Source organism: Anabas testudineus, chromosome 12, assembly GCF_900324465.2.
Source record: "Anabas testudineus chromosome 12, fAnaTes1.2, whole genome shotgun sequence".
NCBI lineage: Eukaryota > Metazoa > Chordata > Actinopteri > Anabantiformes > Anabantidae > Anabas > Anabas testudineus.
The window spans coordinates 5,686,458-5,705,260 of record NC_046621.1 but is presented as its reverse complement, the minus strand read 5'-3'; the positions used below and the strand labels follow the sequence as shown (position 1 = coordinate 5,705,260).

General features: G+C 39.1%; 1 protein-coding gene across 1 annotated transcript in view; it reads left to right on the top strand.

The window, feature by feature from the left end:
* col27a1a (collagen, type XXVII, alpha 1a) overlaps positions 1-18,803 on the top strand; it is a 60,478-nt gene that overhangs the window by 37,524 nt on the left and 4,151 nt on the right. The window contains exons 15-53 of the mRNA XM_026355905.1: positions 849-902; positions 1,091-1,135; positions 2,501-2,554; positions 2,958-3,011; positions 3,503-3,556; positions 3,654-3,707; positions 3,950-4,003; positions 4,148-4,192; positions 5,954-6,007; positions 6,102-6,146; positions 6,261-6,314; positions 6,409-6,462; positions 7,721-7,774; positions 8,358-8,411; positions 10,921-10,974; positions 11,164-11,208; positions 11,730-11,774; positions 11,930-11,983; positions 13,259-13,312; positions 13,545-13,598; positions 13,689-13,742; positions 13,842-13,895; positions 14,036-14,143; positions 14,241-14,294; positions 14,405-14,512; positions 14,629-14,682; positions 14,804-14,857; positions 15,254-15,310; positions 15,418-15,471; positions 15,560-15,613; positions 15,712-15,765; positions 16,268-16,321; positions 16,531-16,638; positions 16,856-16,963; positions 17,146-17,253; positions 17,421-17,474; positions 18,469-18,531; positions 18,618-18,671; positions 18,758-18,793. Of these exons, the coding sequence (XP_026211690.1) occupies positions 849-902; positions 1,091-1,135; positions 2,501-2,554; positions 2,958-3,011; positions 3,503-3,556; positions 3,654-3,707; positions 3,950-4,003; positions 4,148-4,192; positions 5,954-6,007; positions 6,102-6,146; positions 6,261-6,314; positions 6,409-6,462; positions 7,721-7,774; positions 8,358-8,411; positions 10,921-10,974; positions 11,164-11,208; positions 11,730-11,774; positions 11,930-11,983; positions 13,259-13,312; positions 13,545-13,598; positions 13,689-13,742; positions 13,842-13,895; positions 14,036-14,143; positions 14,241-14,294; positions 14,405-14,512; positions 14,629-14,682; positions 14,804-14,857; positions 15,254-15,310; positions 15,418-15,471; positions 15,560-15,613; positions 15,712-15,765; positions 16,268-16,321; positions 16,531-16,638; positions 16,856-16,963; positions 17,146-17,253; positions 17,421-17,474; positions 18,469-18,531; positions 18,618-18,671; positions 18,758-18,793 (2,325 nt within the window). The remainder of the gene's footprint in view (positions 1-848; positions 903-1,090; positions 1,136-2,500; positions 2,555-2,957; positions 3,012-3,502; positions 3,557-3,653; positions 3,708-3,949; positions 4,004-4,147; positions 4,193-5,953; positions 6,008-6,101; positions 6,147-6,260; positions 6,315-6,408; positions 6,463-7,720; positions 7,775-8,357; positions 8,412-10,920; positions 10,975-11,163; positions 11,209-11,729; positions 11,775-11,929; positions 11,984-13,258; positions 13,313-13,544; positions 13,599-13,688; positions 13,743-13,841; positions 13,896-14,035; positions 14,144-14,240; positions 14,295-14,404; positions 14,513-14,628; positions 14,683-14,803; positions 14,858-15,253; positions 15,311-15,417; positions 15,472-15,559; positions 15,614-15,711; positions 15,766-16,267; positions 16,322-16,530; positions 16,639-16,855; positions 16,964-17,145; positions 17,254-17,420; positions 17,475-18,468; positions 18,532-18,617; positions 18,672-18,757; positions 18,794-18,803) is intronic.

Sequence of the window (18,803 nt, the reverse complement as noted above, 5' to 3'; positions counted from 1 at the left end):
CTAGTGTCAAGAGCAGCTCTGGAGCCATACAACGGATACAGATTTTAAGGCCAATCACTCGAGTTGGATCCTAAAATAAACTTTTTACTCTCACTTGTTAGTCTAGATTATATTTTCCCAGTTTAATAAGAAGATTTTTGCATTTTTTTCACTGTGCACTACAATAACATCCTCTATCACCCGTGCAGATATTACAACATTCAGAAAGACAAACATTTAATGCACTGAGCCAAGGCCACCCCGTAGTTCTTTGCAAGCAGAAAATGCAGAGCTGCAGAAAAGAAAATAAGATAACTACTACCAGCCTGTGATGCATCTCCTTGGAGAGGACGTATTTCACAAACAACTTCATGAACACAGACACAGTATAACCTCTCTCCTTTTCACATACTGACAATAAAGCAGATAATTCAATTAGTTCTTTAATCAGGCTTTATAACAGGTCCTTGATAACCAGTTTTCCAGTGTCATTACGACTGCAATCTTGTCTTGTCTGTCTTCTGCTCTGGACTGTGAAGCTTGAATGTTACCTCAAACATTAATGAGTCACAGCACAATATTGGCTCCCGACTGTAAGATCTATCCTCTATCTCCCAAATGTGGAGTTATATATTGCCATGCATTGTGTGTGTTGTGTGAAAATGTGACAACAGCATGGATAATCTGGAAGCAACACAATGATGCTTATTCTTGCATTTACAGAAATGAATGCCAAGGTGAACTGAATGTACTCTGTGTCTGTTAAGTGAAAGTCAAAAATCTGAGCCATATGCTCATCTGTGCTGTTATGCCTATGATATCACTGAGCATGAATTATGTTTCTTATGTATTCCCTCTGTTGGGATCAGGGTGATATAGGACCTGTGGGAGAGATGGGGCTTCCAGGACCTAATGGACTGAAGGTACTCTCACATACACAGATGGAAACTGTTATGTTCTCAGTCTTGATTTTTATTGTCTTGTTTGGACTAAGCATTTGTTGGTTAGTACAGTTAAGAAATAGCAGCAAACAAACTTTTTTCCCATGAGGGTAAATGTAGGTGAGGTTTGGTTTCGTGGTGTCCCTCTTTAACCGACCTGTTTGTTCCAGGGGGTGCCCGGGAATCCAGGAGAACCAGGACTGAAAGGTGATAAGGTGATCTGAATATTCCTGTTATTGACCTGTGTTTGTAGCATGTGATGGAAATGTTTACTCTAGTCATGCCTGTCCAGCCTAGATAGTGTTTCATTAGGTCAGGCTTCTGGTGATTTCAGATTTTCATTGTTCAGGCTCTGTGTTTTAGTATTTTTCATTCAAATCAATATTGAAAAAACAGAAGCACCATGCTTCAGCTCTCTAATGGGCTGTAAATCAAATCTACTTCTTACTAAACTTCTGTCATGTATCATTGGCATTTATTGCTGAGTTCACTTCTGACAGGAGAAACAGGATGAATGCAGTCATATATACATATATATATATATGACCATTCTGGGTACTTCACGATTTAGACTAATGCAGTGAGGGCCTATAGCATCTTTTGATGTCTGTGGGTTGTCAGGCATTTTATTTTATTAGACATTAAAAGGGCTATATCTCCCACACAGTTATTTTATTTTAAATTGAATGTGATGAAGCACAGAGCCTGGAGAACAAAAGGCTATATAAAGCATAAGATTGGATATGTTTCTTTCATTTTCACCCACCTTACTTATCATCTGATTGCATAATATGTTAAAGGAAAACGCTTGTTTCTGCTGCCCCCAACCAGTTTCAAATTATAAGTAATTCATTTATTTGCTTCTCAAAGGTAACAGATGCTGCCTACCATCTCCTCTTGAGCTAAAATACCTAACATAATGAAATACTTCATTTTATACTATAAAAGGCAATCACAGAAGCGAAGATCAGGATATAAAATAGGCAAGCAGATTTTACTTTAAAGGCTCTGCCATGTCATGATCTCAGGAAATGATTGGACTAATAGATAAAAACACAGAGTTAACATAAGATCAAATCAATCTGCATTAGGTGGTGGATTGATATTCCTCCCACAAAAATATGAGAAATGTGCATTATAATTAATGACTACACAGGAAATGAAAACACAAATGATCTCCAGATTTGCGAAATAAGAATAAATCATAATTGGATCACGTTTGTTACTTCAACTTCTAATAACAGGTCAGAAAAAAAAGGTTACATCAACATCATGCGCAATTAATTTACTTTGGTAAGAACACTACTCCTACTACCAAAGCTAAAATAATTAATTACTATTGCAATAACTAATCTGTCGTTAAGTATTTGCCATGAGTGCATTTCAGATGACAGATTGACACCAGATGAAGAACTTGGCAAATGCAGTGAACTAGATTCGCTGTGAATGTTCACAGTGTGCAGACCCATATTTAATATTGTCTGTTGTGGAAGCTGAATGTGATTGATTGAATGAAAAGCTACCATTCCTCCTAATATTCTTCATTTCTCCTTATTTGTTACGTGTCCTCTCTCCATTAGGGTGACATTGGGATTCCCGGAGAGCAAGGGGAGATTGGGTACAAAGGAGACAAGGTGAATCACCGCTGCTCATGTTATAAATGCCCATACACTCTGTAACCCCTATTCTTTCCCCTTGTCAGCTCTTGCCCTGCATGCTGGCTCCAACACACACATCCAGAGTTGCACAACTTTTGTTGCAGAACTGTGTCTTTGCTAAATGGCTTAGCCAGATGTGTACTGTCCAGCTTATGGAAATTCTTATGTAAACCCTCTTCAGTTGTCTGTGTGTGTAAGCAAAATCTAACACTTTTGGCATCATAGGACAGATTGGTCCCAAGAGATAACAGAAATACCGAGCAGAGTCATGCATGTCTAATGTCTGTCTCCTTAGAAAAGAAATCATTGTTCTGCATTTTGCTTGTGAATCCTGCCCGACTGTCTGTCTTAGTTTTTATGTTTTGTTTGTATTGGACAGGGGATCCAAGGAGCTCCAGGGTTACCAGGTATCCGTGGGAAACCAGGACCACAGGTTAGCTCTAGGTTTAAGGACCAAGATTGTTTTAAAATGTTAAGAATATATTTGTCTGATCAGTATAAGGCTACAAACAACAACTTTAGTTTAGCTTAGCAAATACACTGGAACATATGGTTATAAATGTCATTTTTATGGCTAATGATTTCCCAATTTTTAGTCATTATCATACAGTTGGCAGGCAATAATTAGATATGTCATCATCACCATAGTATTTTTAAAATTTTAACAAATTATTGAATATATACAACACATAATAAGTGAACTATAGAGGTATATACAACACATAATAAGTGAACTATAGAGGTGTTAGAAGCTGGATCATCTTCAGACAGGTGCCGGCTAAGTGTTTCCCCCTGTTTATAGCCTGTGTGTTAAACTAAACTAACCAGCTCCTTAATGCGATTGGTATTGGCCATCTCATGTAACCCTCAGTAAAAAGAAAAGTGTGTGTGTTTTCAAAATGTTTTCAATTGTCATTTTTACAGGGTAAGCCAGGAGAGAAAGGGCCTGACGGTGCACCTGGGCCTCCAGGACCTGAGGTTTGTATTTACAGTACAACTTGATTTCTCCATTGAATGTGTTTGAATTTATTTCTGACAGAAAATAAAAATCATATTTTAAAACTGATCGTTTCAGGGTTTTCCTGGTGACATGGGACCACCGGGAGAGAACGGCCTTGAGGGACCAAAGGTGAGTAGAAGTGTTACAGAACAGAGAGTATATTCTTATTAGCACTAAACACAAAATACATCAGTGACTGATGGTAATGCCATGACTTTTAAATGTACTTGCTAGTCATTTGTATTTATACAATGTGAACTGTGAATGTATGTTCCATATTTTCATGGCAGTCGTACAGTGGTAGATCTATTACAGTACAAAATACTGGACTTGACTGACCATCAAAGCAATATTGCCTTTTACGCATTCAGGGAAAACCAGGGGCCAGAGGTTTACCGGGGCCTCGAGGGGTGCCTGGTTTGGAGGTAAGACCGCCAGACACCGTCCACATGAAAAAAACCAGAGCCAAAAAGGCCTTAAACTTTTATGGGACAAAGCTTCTCTTAGCTGAGGGCACCTTTATGTCTCCAAACATAACTTGTGCTAAGGTCAATATCTTCTGTTTCCAGGGGGATGAGGGCCCAATCGGACCAGCAGGCCTAACAGGACTTGAGGTGAGTTATTACAAATACCTGGTGTTGCCTGGCTGGTGGAAAAGAGCTAAAAGACAACAAGGATAACTGATCATTAAAATTTAGGCAGCCCAGAACTCTTGCTAATTCCCTTTATACCAGTATTGTATTGCAGTATATGTAAGAATGATATGTTGTTTGTTTAGTCCTTGTGTGTCTTCATATAGATTTGCATGTTTGTTTATATAAAATGGAACAGTCAAACCCATCTATCATGTGCATTGTTGTGGTTTCATTCATCCTTTTTTATATCTGTGGTAGACTCATCATCAAAGATAAAGAAGGGCAGGGACTGAACATCACTATGAACTATGAAAAATACAACTGCAGTATGAAAATTAAATTATTTTTATAATTTGCAGATGAAGAAACTAATTCACAGCCTTTAAGTTAGTAGAACAAAGAAACTTTGACATGGCTCCCAAGTCTGATGTAACAATAAAAGACGAGCCTACTGTTATCAATATATGCCTTATACTAAATTATGTGTAACTCGTGTTTAATATTTTAATTACTTAGCTTTAATTGTGCACTTTAATGTTTGTTGTTATGGATTTTCTTGTTTTGCTCTGGAGAGGAGTTATACATATGAGTAGACAGAGTTTCATTACATAGATGAAGTGTTGCATGTAATCCCTAATCTCGGCCACCAGGGGGCGTTAACTGTCATAACCATGTTAATAAATGGGATCATTTACAGCTGCAAGAAGTGAAATGCAAGAAGATGTTAATGGTCAAATGCATAAATATGATATTTGTGAACTTTATTTCTCAAATGCTTTATTGAATGATAAAGAAATGAATCATTACAGTTATAGATGCTATCAATCCTTCTTATCTGACTCTAAAAAAATGTATTCATTACCCCAGGTGCTACCTGTTATTCTTTATCATATCATTTACTTCTTTCTAGTCCCAGTCATCCTGAACTTTCCTTCACTCTGACCCCCTCCACACTCCAGTCTGTCTCCCACACACTCACCCGTTTCACTGTCTGCTCCTCCATCTGAGAGAAGTGCTGTATGACTCCTTCAGGAGCTGTGATTGATCTCTGGCCAGGTGCCACGGGTCTGCTTACTCCTCCACCTCATTCACCTCCTCAGCCAGCTGTCTTTCAGCTTTTTCACTGCTCTGCTATCTAATTCTACCTTTTCAAACCACCCACTCTCACACCTTCTCAGTTGCAATTTCTCTCATGGTAGAATTTCTATTTCTTTAAAGTATGTTTTTTCTTGCTCTGGTTAATGCGGTCAGTTCTAGACAGAAATCTAAATCCATGGAGTTCCTAATAATTGTCCTCTTTTGTCTGCTTTTGCAGTGTGTTTCTGAGTCCATTGTTAGCTTGTACAGTCTTATAAAACCTGCCAACCTTTCTGGAGTACAGCTTTTGGAATTTTTGAGTCACTAAGACTTCAGGAGTTTGGCTTACACATTTCTGACCTGGAGTCATTGCTGGTAAAAGAACACTTAGCCCCGCTCTTAAACCCAGAAACTACTATTTGTGGAGAGGAACATTAGAGTCATTGAACCCTTTCACATCCTGACATAATGCACTGTCAGCATTACCTGTACACACTATTGCACATTTCAGCAGCATGTACTCCGAGCTGCAGACTACTTCTAAGCGCTCACTTTAAACCTTCACCTCATAGGAAACATCATTTATACTGATGGACGAATGTAATGATGCATCAACTGACAAGTTATTCATTATTTATCGTGCTCTGCTATGTTATTTTTCAGGGTAGAATGGGAAGGAAAGGATTTCCTGGGAAGGTTGGGCCAGAGGGAGTTACGGTGAATAAAAACAATACTCACTTATGATTTTTCTCATACTAAACTTTTAATAACATTTTGCAAAGATATGTAAGTAATATATTTGTCTTTGCAGGGGGAAGCTGGTGTCACAGGAAAAGTTGGACCCATGGGAGAAAGAGTAAGAAATCCTTATTTAGCCACTTCCTGTAAAAGAAGTTCACCTTTCTCACCTTTTCACACCATGTACACAAATCATCATTTATGAATCCAGCATCATGTCTCTGTGTTTCAGGGCTTGGTTGGTTTCATCGGACCAGTGGGAGAGGCTGGACTGGCAGGGGAGAAGGTTAAAAACCCTATTTGATGCTTGTATATCTACTGTGAGATGTTACAAGTCCTCACAAAGTGGAAGACTGAATGTTGTGTTTTTGTATTGTTAGGGGGATCGAGGAGAGATGGGCCTTCCTGGGCCGCCTGGAGAAAAGGGATCAACGGTAAGATACCCTGAATAAGTAAAGCTGTTTCCGTTTGATAAAAAGTAAAATATAATGCCTCAATATAAGCTTCTTGGCATGATGTCATTTTTGAAAATCCTTAAGAAATGGTCATCTGTGTCTGTTATTCCCATGGGAATACTGATGTGTGGAATTATGTCAGTGCCACAAAAATAGGCCAAAGGGGAAATGAGGCACTTGATGCCATGCATAACTTAGGGCTCTGTTTTCTAAGCAGTGGTTTGGCACTTGGCAGGAAGCCTGAGGTGGAAAAAGTCGTAAACATTGGTTTAAACTCTGGACATAAATGTCCAAATGGATCACTTCCAATAATTGACCTTCTGGGTGGCTATAGGAAATGCAGATTACTCATTTTGAAATACCGTTATTACTAAAATCTGCTCAAGGGAATAAAGAAAGGTATACAAGCGATTATCTTTCAGACATTCATCCATATTTTGCATTCAGCTTGCTGGACTCCCAAGTGCCCCCAAAGGTCCTGTGCTTACACACTTACTGTGCTCTTTCAAACACATCCATTGTTTATCTTTGATGTAGTGTCTTTATCTGATTGGGCCCATCTAATGTACTTTATATAACTGCCTCTAGTTAATAAGAATTTAGTCATCATTCTTGCTGAAACAGAGAGAAGTTTCGTGCTGGCTATTCGCCAGACAAATGGATTTCTCTAAGGACTTAGCCACACACACACTTATGAGGAAGTTGTCTTGGCCTGTTCTCTCAGCTGCAAAACAGAAACAGACCCTCTGGAAAAGACTGCATCATGCAAACAGAAGGGAACTGACCAGCAGACATCTACAGCTACTCACAAAGAGCTCATACTGCAGGCTTTTAATATTTCCTTCCCTGTGGATGCATAAGATTAGAGCTACCTAGTGTTCTAGAGGTTAAAATCCTCTCATCAAGCTGTGTCTCTTATCATCATTGTCTCTAATTGCTGCATCAGATGCTTACTTACAGTAGTGTGTGTGCAAGTGTTTGAAGAGTCAATGTCTTTAAGGCACATTCACATTTGAGAATTTACTTTGTAAAAACCTAAATCAGCAATGCAATCGTAGCAATGTCAGAGTAATGGAAGCTTTACAGTATTGTTTTGTGGTGTTTTGCAGAAAGATAATTCTCCTTAAGTGGTCTTCCAGTGGTCTTTACTCTTATTGTGTATTAGAGTTAATCATTTGTTATAATACACTGCTTGGTATGAGTTGTAATTTGTGTACTGTCTGTGTTCATGTGACAGGGTCACCAAGGGACACCAGGGGGGACCGGGCCTACAGGACCACCAGGAAGACCAGTAAGTCACTCATTCTTATTTATTTAACTCTCTCATAGTTCTATATTTTACTACACAATCAAAGAACTCAGTTGTTTCAACAATCGGGTTTTTAGAGCAAGAGAAGTGATTGTGTTAAAACAATTTGTAATACTTTTCCCAACTATTAAAAAACCATCAGAAGCTTCAGTGAAGGTTTCTCTGAGCATTGAGAGAGCTCGCAGCCTCCTGCTGAACCCGCATTACCTTCCTGTCAGTCAAAAGCGCAACACCTATAACCAATTAGAAGCTGCCCCAGCTCCCTGCTTCCCCTAGCTGTGTCCTTGCCATAGATTGAAAGAGGGGACCACTAAGCCAACAAAACAAACATAAATATGGGGCTCCTGTGTGCAGCGGGACAGGATTCCAGAGCAGGGTCTTTAATTGGTTTGAGTGACAGATCTAACAACAAACCCCACAGTGTGTTCCCGAGGTCAAGCAGCCCCCCAGGGTCAACAGCCAGGGGGATCTGTGCTCCGTCAGTGTGAAACGTTGTTTCATCTCTCCTTTTCTTTCTCCTTCCCCCTCTCTTTTCCTCTTTCCCCCTTTTTCGTTTGGTTATCAGGGCCCCCCTGGAGCGACTGGGCCAGCCGGTACCAGGGGATCCAAGGGCTTGCGGGTAAGTTTGAAGTCTCACACTTGTTGCTCTTGCAGCTTACATGTAGGTGTTGATTGGTTTCCTGCAGGAAGTGTTTCATAGTTTCCAGCCTTAAGAACAGATGATAAACTTAACAAGTGTTTATATATATATGCACATCGCTTTGACATTTTTCTGTATGTTCAAATGTCTGTTTATAGGAGCCGAGCGTTTTTGAACCACTGGAAAAACAGTGGGTGATGTCAAATGTGGTTAATGGACACGGGAGATTGCATAACACACTCTCGGGTTCAGAGTCAAAGAATATTTCTGTTTCATCCTTTTCAAAAGTCAGTGGTCATTATAACTGCTGGAAGTTCCAGTTGTGTAAAACAAACAGCTCATTAAAATCCCTAAATATGGCAGAATGGCTACTAGTTATGAAGAGGAAGTGCCGTCAATTCAACAACACGACATTTGTTGTGGAAAATGTGACCTGGCTTTTTGTCTATTCTCAAAGCTGCTTGCAGACACATGAATTGGAGAAACTGAATTTATGGTACGATTAACAAATGTTCATAGAAACTTTCAAGTTTTTAGCAGAGGACTCCAAACTCATAAAACATCATTTACAAAAACCAAAATAGCAGTCTAGACCTGTAACCCTTCTGGAAAATATTATTGGAAATACAGTTGACTTACTTACTTTTGACTTACTTTTCTTTTTGTAATTTTACATCTGTATTTAATATTTGAAAACATCTAACAGGCAGATCACCAGCATTACAACAAAAATACTAAATGTATTTTACTTGTACTGTACATCATTGTATGCTAAAGTTTCAGGTCTAATATGAAAATATTAGATACATTCATGTTTAATCCCATACAGGTTGTCCCTTACCAATAAAATATACTATGTTGTTCCCTGCATCCTTCATTTGCCCTTTTGAGCACAGACCCTGTTGCTCAATTTTGAAAGATGTCTTTTATCACCATGGCACAATGAGCCAGCTGGTAATTGGGATAAAATTGCACTGAACCTCTTTATCTGAGGCATCCATGGGACATGGCCTGTGGCTCGCCTGCACACACTCTTACTGTATGTCTCTGTGTTTTCAGTTAATACTAATGTGAGCAGCTTCCACTGCCAGTAAATCTGGCTTATGTTATGACATGGACATGGTTCTCTTACAGACATTAATGTGTGCAACCACAGATTCACAGTCATGGCTGACACCATTCGATAAACTCATAATCTCATAATCTCTCTCGAATGTGGTGCAGCAGCTTTTGGAAGTGAAGCTCTTCATGTATCACCTGGAATCTGACATACCGAATCTGTATTTGTTTAGTGCACTAAATAAATACAAAATAAAATGGATTTCACATGTTGGCATCAGTCTAGAGTACCACTGTCGCTTTTGTTTTTACTTTAAATGTTTAAAGCATGCTTAACTTTCACCTTCAAATTCCCAACTAATGTTTTCCATATTGAAAGAATATTAATCTCATAATCCCTGTCTCTAGGCAGCCTGTGGTTTTTATTGAGCTGGTTTAAACAACTCAACAAAACGTGATTGTTTTGAATTCATGCTCCTGGTGTTCATTTGCTGCCTTTGTTTGAAACAATCAGACACTTGTGTTACAAATTAATGTAACTCGTTGTGATTAATTAACTTTGAAGTACAATATTTAAGTGTCTTTTGAAAAAATAATGGTGGAATAATTTTCCTACACTTCAGTTAATCAGGCTATGTAAACGTAACCAGTGGGTAGCACGTACCCCAGACAGGAATGTTAATGAGTGTGGCTCATCCAACTCTACGTATAATAGGCTTATAGCACTTCAGCTAGCGGCGTTTGCCTCAGGCCAAACTCCCGCTGTGCCCATTTATCAACCACTCTCAAAACAAAACGTCCATCCTCAAACTAACAACTAATTATGAGGAAATCAAAGTTCACTTGTTATTGTACGTTAGCCACGATTGTGTGTGAGCAGTGTCATCACTATCAGCTGCTGAGGGAGCATCTTCCACAATATAGATATGAAACTTGGCTGTGTGCAGGTGCAGAACAGATGGACTGTTTTGGTCCACTGCCTGGCTCCCATTTATTATCACTGCGTACTGGTCTAGCAGGCCTTCAATTAATTTACATTGATTCTGTTTGACAGTTGTACCCGTATAATCTAAACTGTCAGACTGTTCTGACAGTCTTTGGGTATGCCCAGATTTTGTGCATTGATTCTAGTATTAAAACAATGCTAAGTCAAAGACCAGTAGGTGTCACTGCCATGTTTTACCCTAAAGACCTGTAGCTATTTCTACACTGTCCCTCTATGCACACATACACACATTTACTTGTACATGAATCATTTATCGTTTAAAGTGTAATTTAAAGGTACAGTAACCTTCACATTGTCTCCAACAGACATCAGGGTATTTTTGGTGTCATGTTATAGAATGATGTCTGTTTACAGTATATTGCATTTGTCTGGCTGTGTTACAGTGACCTCTGTTGGTGAAGTGACAGCTGTCTTATGTTTCAGGGAGCGATAGGGCCTGATGGTCCAACAGGAGAGAAGGGGTTAGAGGGCAAGAAGGCAAGTAATTTAACTTGATTATTCGCATTTGTTGGAATTCTTCTTGTTGATGTATAAAACTAGAAACATTCACAAGACGAGCTGTGTATAGCCTCAAGCATTTCTTCTCCATCTCCTCAAGACGTGAGAAATATACTGCAAACTGACTGTAAATACGCAGCTTTCTCTAAATCTTTCCTCTCTCCACAGGGTCCCAATGGTCCTCCAGGAAAAATTGGTTTCCCTGGACCACAGGTAAAGCACCTTTCTACTTTTTCATTCCTTCCTCTCATGCATATTTTGCTCTAGAGAGGTGAGACAGTGATTAAGGTGACCTACATGATACCAAAAGTACAGAGGCCTGAAGTCAGAAACAAATACATTACTTTGGTGCAGAGAAATGTTCTTGTAGGATTTCTGCAGACTCTGAACCAGATTTGCTCACATTAATGTGGAGTATAAACTGTTTTGAATGGTATATTGGTGAGACTTCAGCCGGTGTCCATACATTATCTCTGAGGGCAAAAAGTAGGAGATAAAAATAGATACAAGAAAAAAAATGGAAACAGATAACAGGAGATTAAAGAAATTAAGTACAGTTCACCTTTTCCCTTCTTTGTTTTGTGCTGTACAGTCTGATCCTATGTGCTATTGTACTTTCTTTGTCAAGTATACTTTTGAACTTCTGTGAGCATCACAGATTACGTACTGAGAAACCCTGATCAATTTATCCTGTGTTATGAATCTAATGTTTACTTTATATCTTGTGCCTCCAGGGAAAGATCGGTGAGCCAGGTGAAACTGGACCTAAAGGTTTTCCTGTGAGTTCACTCTTCTCATATGTAGAAACAATATTTATAGTGCTGAAGATTTCAATGCACAGTATACTTAGTGTAAATATTGTGTAGTTGTGTTACATCTGATTTCTGAGCATATACTGTATTGTATATGTAATCTGTGACTCTTCTGTCACTAGGGTGTCCAAGGGCCTTCAGGGCCTCCAGGGGATAAAGGAATAGCAGGCGAGCCGGTATGAACCCCCGACCATAACTCTCCTATACTCTCATTTTTTCTGCATCTTACTACCTTCACTGACATGTGTTGATATCATCAACTTTACATCTCACACCTCAGCTGTTTCCCTTTCTCGCATTTTTGTGTTGAATGTTTTCCAACGTCCTCACATCTCCCTCCATCATCAAACTTTTCCTGTCCCATCTTTTTATCCACACTTACTAGTTTTATTAGATTCTCCTTGGCAACAAACAGCTGCTTGGTTCTTTCTACCCAGCCCTGTTAGCTCCAAAATAACAGAGCCAGAACATCGTTTACAAGACATATTTTTGTGCTTATTAAAATATATCAGCCTGTATTAAATATTTCCTCTAGCGCAGCCAGAGAATTGCCTCAGCCTTCACACATCTGCTCTGTATTGACAGCAGATTGAAGGGCAACTGTGCTATTGTCATAATGGATCAACCCTTTGCTGTAAAAGATTTGATGTCTTTGTTGTGGTTTTGTTTTATGAGCAGTGATAGTGGTAGTGCAAAGAAAAGGGGTGGAAAATGTACAATTTTGCATGCATGGTGAACTTGGCTCACTGAGACTGGCACCCATTTCTTAGTGTTTTATCAGTTTCATTGAATTACAATTGTCTAATGGAGTACAATACAGACAGAAGTTATCCACACTTTTAGGCTTTAACATTTGCTGACTACCTAGCCTGCATTTAGGCAGCCCACACAGTGGTTACCGTACCAGTAATCAATAATTTAATGAATGCATGAGGGGAAGTGGCGTTTCCCAGTATGAATCAATTGTTATCTACAATATATTTTTAAAATCATCTTTTGCCCCTACTAATCAGTATCCATCTCTGCTGCTTTCTCTGCAGCTGTTTTAAGTCATAGACAATTCAGTTCTGAACCCTGCTGTTAACTTTCTTTGGGCTTGTAACCAGCACTATGATTTAAAGGCCACACAGGTGACTTCAGTTATACTGTATTATTACTATTCTTTGGATTGGATGCAAGTCAACTGGGGAGCAAACATTATTTATATGAGCTGAGATTAAAAAGTATTCTGGGCAGCACATCAATGTTTTTAAAGCGTTGTTAGTGACGTGTTGCATTCAGAGATCCAGATTGTGTACAGGTTTGCTGATTTATTTGCATAATTAACACAAGCCAAATGTTTCCTGTTCTTTAATATTCCTATTTGTTCTCATTAAATGACAACTGATGTTAATTAGTGTGAAATATGTTTGGTTTGATTGTCAGTAATCAATTTGTGCTGTCATCCACAGGGACCACCTGGGCCACCAGGGACTGTCGGACTGTTGGGTGAAATTGGTCAAATGGTGAGAGACTCTGCAAACACACACACTCAGACAGATGGCTGCTTGCATGATTGTTATGGTTACCACCACTGGTGTTCATCTATGCTATTGTGAAGACTGACTGATAACATATTTGACATCTGTTGTTCATGTTATACCAGTGACCAGTGGCCATTCCTAGTGTCATTATTTTTAAATTTTGGTCCAAAATGATTTAAAATTTCCCTTTCTTCTATTTCTACTCATTGCTAAGGGTCCCCCAGGCAAGGTGGGAGAACCAGGACTACCAGGAGAGACAGGGGAGAAGGTGAGACAGTACATTTTTGCAGGTTTTACTTTATGTATTTTTGATTAATGGACATATACTTACAAAGTAATATTTTTCTATGTGTGTTAGGGAGCCCTTGGACCAGCTGGGAACATCGGAGAGCAGGGACTAATTGGACAGCGGGTACTTTTATCAGCATTAAACTATCACCTTTTTAATTATTACCAAGTAGAGCTACTATTCATTTCACTAACCTGTGTGTCCATGCATGTGTGTGTACAGGGAGAGCCAGGCCTAGAGGGTGAAGCTGGTGCAGCTGGTCCCGATGGAACCAAAGTGAGATTTGTCCCAAAATGCTGATATTGTTTTATTAGGATATAGAGACATCAAATTCAAAATCCAACCATAGATAACTTTGATGTGTTTTTTAGGTACAGAAAATATAAATAGAATTGTGTTTTGATGTATGTGCTTAGGGTGACAAGGGTGATATGGGTCAGGAGGGCAACAAAGGAGAAAAAGGTGAAATTGGACTAAAGGGAAAGGAGGGCACACCTGGAAGTCCTGGGCTCACAGGCGTAAGAGTAAGTCACTTTTTACTAAAAGTCATACGGACATGGTTGCACATAGATTTTCAGACCCAGCCTTACGCTGGTTTTTAATCTTATGTTCTCTCTTTAGGGTCCAGAAGGGAAACCTGGTAAAATCGGGGAAAGAGGCAAACCAGGACCAAAGGTTTTAACACAAATCTTTGATTCTTTTTTTTTAGTGACTAAACAAATATTTACACACAATGACCAAGAAATTCTGTGTACCTAACTATTCTGTAATATATTCTTGGTAAGGGTGCCAAAGGCCAACAAGGTCACCTTGGGGAAACTGGTTCGGTGGGGAAGACAGGGCCACCAGGTTTTGTTGGCCCAAAGGGGTCCAGAGGAACTATTGGACACGTGGTAAAGTGGAATAGTAATGATATAGATATTTATCACTTTTGAAATCACAAACACGATCATTTAATGTTCTAAACTATAAATAATGTGACTAAAATCATGATGTGTGTTGTCTTTAGGGGGCTCCAGGTCAAATGGGTCAACAAGGGGAACCTGGTCTTGCAGGTTATGAGGTAAGATACCTTATTATAAGTAACCTGCTGTCTGCCTTATATGAAAGTAAGGACCTGCCTGAGTATGACATTACACATCAAAGAAGCCAGTTATGGTTATTTCTTATATCTATCTTTGCAGGGCCATCAGGGATCACAGGGCCCAATGGGGGCTCCAGGACCAAAAGGTGAAAAGGTACACCTCATTCACTTTATATGTAATACTGGTCTATTCTTCTTCTTCTTTGTCGTAGTATATCCCAGGAGATATTGTAACCTCTTAAAGTTTGGAGTGGACCTTAATCACTTAAATGTAGATCAGTATCAGCAAATAAAACAAACCCCAAAGGCAGCTTGTACTGATCAACCTTGTTAAGGTTAATTTGATACCACAGTACCTCATCAAAGACGACATGCTGTAAATGCATGATGGCTTGTATTTTACCGAAATGTAGAGACAGCAGTTTTTACACTCACAAAAGCTAAAAAGAAAAAGTAGACTTGGTAGTAAAAAGTAGTAAAAGTAAACTTCAGTGATGTGCGTCTTATATAAAACATCTGAATTTTCACTGTTTTGCATCTTTATCTGCAGGGTGAACATGGGGAGGATGGGAAAGTAGAAGGTCCTCCTGGTCCTCCAGGTGACATCGTAAGTCACACCTGACTTACTTTTATCCCTCCTTCTACGTTTGTCTTCTATAAGCTGGCAAAAATCTGATCATTTGCTGTTTGCTCATGTATTTGTTGTTTTAACAGGGTCCTCCAGGTGACAGAGGGGAAAGAGGTGAACCAGGAGATCCAGGGTACAAAGTAAGTACCCATCACACCAATTTATATTTTAAATTAACTACAGTACATAGGTTTGAAAAGTTAATATCCTGTTCATCTTTTTCATCAGGGTCAAGTTGGAGTGGATGGAGAGAGAGGTAGACCTGGAGCTCCTGGCGCACCTGTGAGTGTCTGAACTTTTGACATCCATAAACAGCTCTGTCACTACATTCTCACAAACAGTTTGTCTTCAGACTGCATTAACGCAAATGTTTTTTTCAGGGAGAGCCTGGACCTCAAGGGCATCAAGGACCAAAAGGGGCCAAAGGAGATCAAGTAAGCTTGTGAAAACTAAATCATATGTGTGTTTATGTCTGTCCTCTTTATTGCCTGTATTGCATCAGCTGCAGTCCAAACCCTCAGCTGTTCATATTGTTTAGTCTTTCACAAGGTTTTTAGATACAATACTGTATGTTCAAGCTTTTTTAGGAAAGCTTAAATGATCAATCAACTGAGGAGTAACCTAGGGTTTGCATTTCGCCACCAGGTCTCTGGCAGAATGATAAAGTTAGCTAATATAGCAAAGATCCAACTTAAACAGTGAAGGCGTCATTAATCATTCAGTAATGTCATAATATATAATTAATGTGCTGTAATTAGTTTTTTCTGGCTTGAGAACTATTGTAGCTACAATGTGGGTTACTCACTAGTATTTTCTTTCATCACTGGGTATCATGCAAGTATTTTGAAGTTCTGCACCTGGTAAAGTGGCCCTACGCAACCAACGATGACAATCATAATCATTTTTATTTTTAACACTTTTTCTTTCTTCATTAAGGGTCAGAAAGGCAAAAAGGGTCAGACAGGACAAAAAGGAACCAGAGGATCAGAGGTAAGTCAATGATAGCACCTACATGAACACCTGCTTCCATGACTTTCTCAGCCCATAAAGAGGTAGCATTCATTAGAATACCAGGCATGAACGAAAGTTGTAGATAGATTATCCTAACGCTAATTGTTTCTTACCTATGAAAAATTAGGGAACTGATACACATTTGTCATGCTTGGTCTAGATTTCTAATACTGTCTTTATTTTCTTAGGGTATTGGTGGTCCTCCTGGTCCCAGAGGTGTGGTAGGCCGGGAAGGGCAGGAGGGTGCACCAGGAGTGGACGGAGTCCCAGGGAAGGATAGCAGCAAAGGCATGCCGGTAAGACAAAGAAATCTTGATAATTAATAGTTCATTAAACTTACTTACTTATCATGACTTTCCATTAAATCATGTGTTTTGTTGAAAGTTGAACTCTATATCTGGATGAGATAAACAGACAGCCGGTCAGACTTCTGCCATTTTGATACCCACTAATGTCAGGATCGAAATGTGTTTATTGTTTGTCTTTCATCTTATATTCTCAATATGTGTCCAGGGAGAGCATGGTGATGACGGGGAGGCTGGTCTTCCTGGTAAAGCCGGCTCACGTGGTAAAACTGGAGTTCCAGGACTCCCAGGAGATCAGGGGGGCATTGGACCAAAGGTAAGGGTGAATTGTAAGATGCTGTATTATGCTTTCAGGTTCAACCGTTATAATGGCACGCTAGTGAGTGATTTAGATTGAATGTTAAATAAAAACTGCAGTGTGTGTCATTTAGATTAATTTGGAACTAATTCCTAAAAGTGAGTCATTTAATTTTACTATTTATTCATCTGTCCACCCAGGGAGAGCGGGGTCTTCGTGGCCAGAGTGGTCCTCCAGGGAAAAGAGGCTTCAAAGGGGGAATGGGGCTTCCAGGGCTACAGGGAGACCGAGGACCTAAAGGACAACCTGTGAGCAGTAACATATACTTATACTTAAACATACAGATGTACAATAATATACTGTAGGTTATAACTTACCAAAACCACCTTGAACGATTTCTCACAACATGATATAAATGTTCTTTTGAAAGGTGCTGTGTTTTTGGTTCTGATTTCTCTACTAAATTCTTGTCCAGGGTGATACAGGGGCACCAGGTTTTCCAGGGATTCTGGGAGTTTTTGGACCAAAGGTATGTGCAGAATCAATCTCTGCAATCTTTGTGCACAACAAAACATGAATGTAACTTTCAGGAAAAAGTATGTGGTTATATTGTGGTTTTCTATATTCATTTCTCATAGAACATGATCTTCAACTAAGTCAAAGTATTAGCAAATATAATGTGCCTAAAATATGAACACATGAAACGTGGATTCAGGTGCTAGCATACCTGGAGTCTTGTTGAGAAAATTAGTCTGTATGTCTGGACTAGAGCTACTTCGACTCCTCAAACCTTTTGAGTTTGCTCCGCACAAGAACAATACGCTTATTATTGTTCTCAATAAAGACATGAAAGATCAGATTTTTTTGTGTTATTTCTTTAGGCACATAACTTTTGTTAATACTCTTGACTTAGATGAAGATCAGATAACATTTCATAACAAATGTTCACATACATTTTCTTGCCACAGTGTAATATTTGCATCACTCATCAAAAAACCAAAGGGTTATCATACATTATTCACAATGAAAATATTGAAATCAGCTTTACTGTGGCTACACAGATGTTATTGTAAATCAAACATACTGTATTTATAACCACATGGTGATGATGGGAGTGAATGCATACTTCTTTCCCATCACTACAGCTCATATACAAATGGCTCACTTTGAAGCGAGGCCACGATCTGTTCCTAATAATCCCGTCTGGAAAGGCCCCAATCATCTGTTTTAAGAATAATTTTTCACACTAACACAGTTGCTACGTGACACATACATAGAGCCTGTATCTGTGTATTTTTGAAATTACAACACAGAACCTGAAGATAAAATCTGTGAGGACTGTTGAAAACATTGTCTTCAACATAGAAATAGATAGTGGTGTCAGATGTTCCATAATGAGCTGAAGACATAGTTAAAAACAGGATTTAGTTTAAAAAGACATTTTACCTAACCAATATCAAATATTACAGTTTTAAACAGGTGTACAGAGATTATGTATAAATATTTATCATGGCTGTTTCTAGGGGCCTCCAGGAGACTTTGGGCCAAAGGGCATACGTGGACCGAAGGGGCCACAAGGAACAATGGTAAGATTAATGCCATAGAATACATTGATGAAATACGCTGACACCTCCATATCCTACTTTTTCACACAATTGTATTTCCCCATCAGGGCAGAGGAGGAGTAATTGGCCCCATAGGAATTATCGGTCCCACTGGAAGCGCAGTATGTATTATACAGATAAAAATAACTTTTAACCTTTTATCTGCTATTGGTCTTCGATTTACTGACTGTTTACTGACTCTTCACAGGGTCCTAGAGGAGAGAAGGGTAATCGTGGAGAGACTGTGAGTCTTC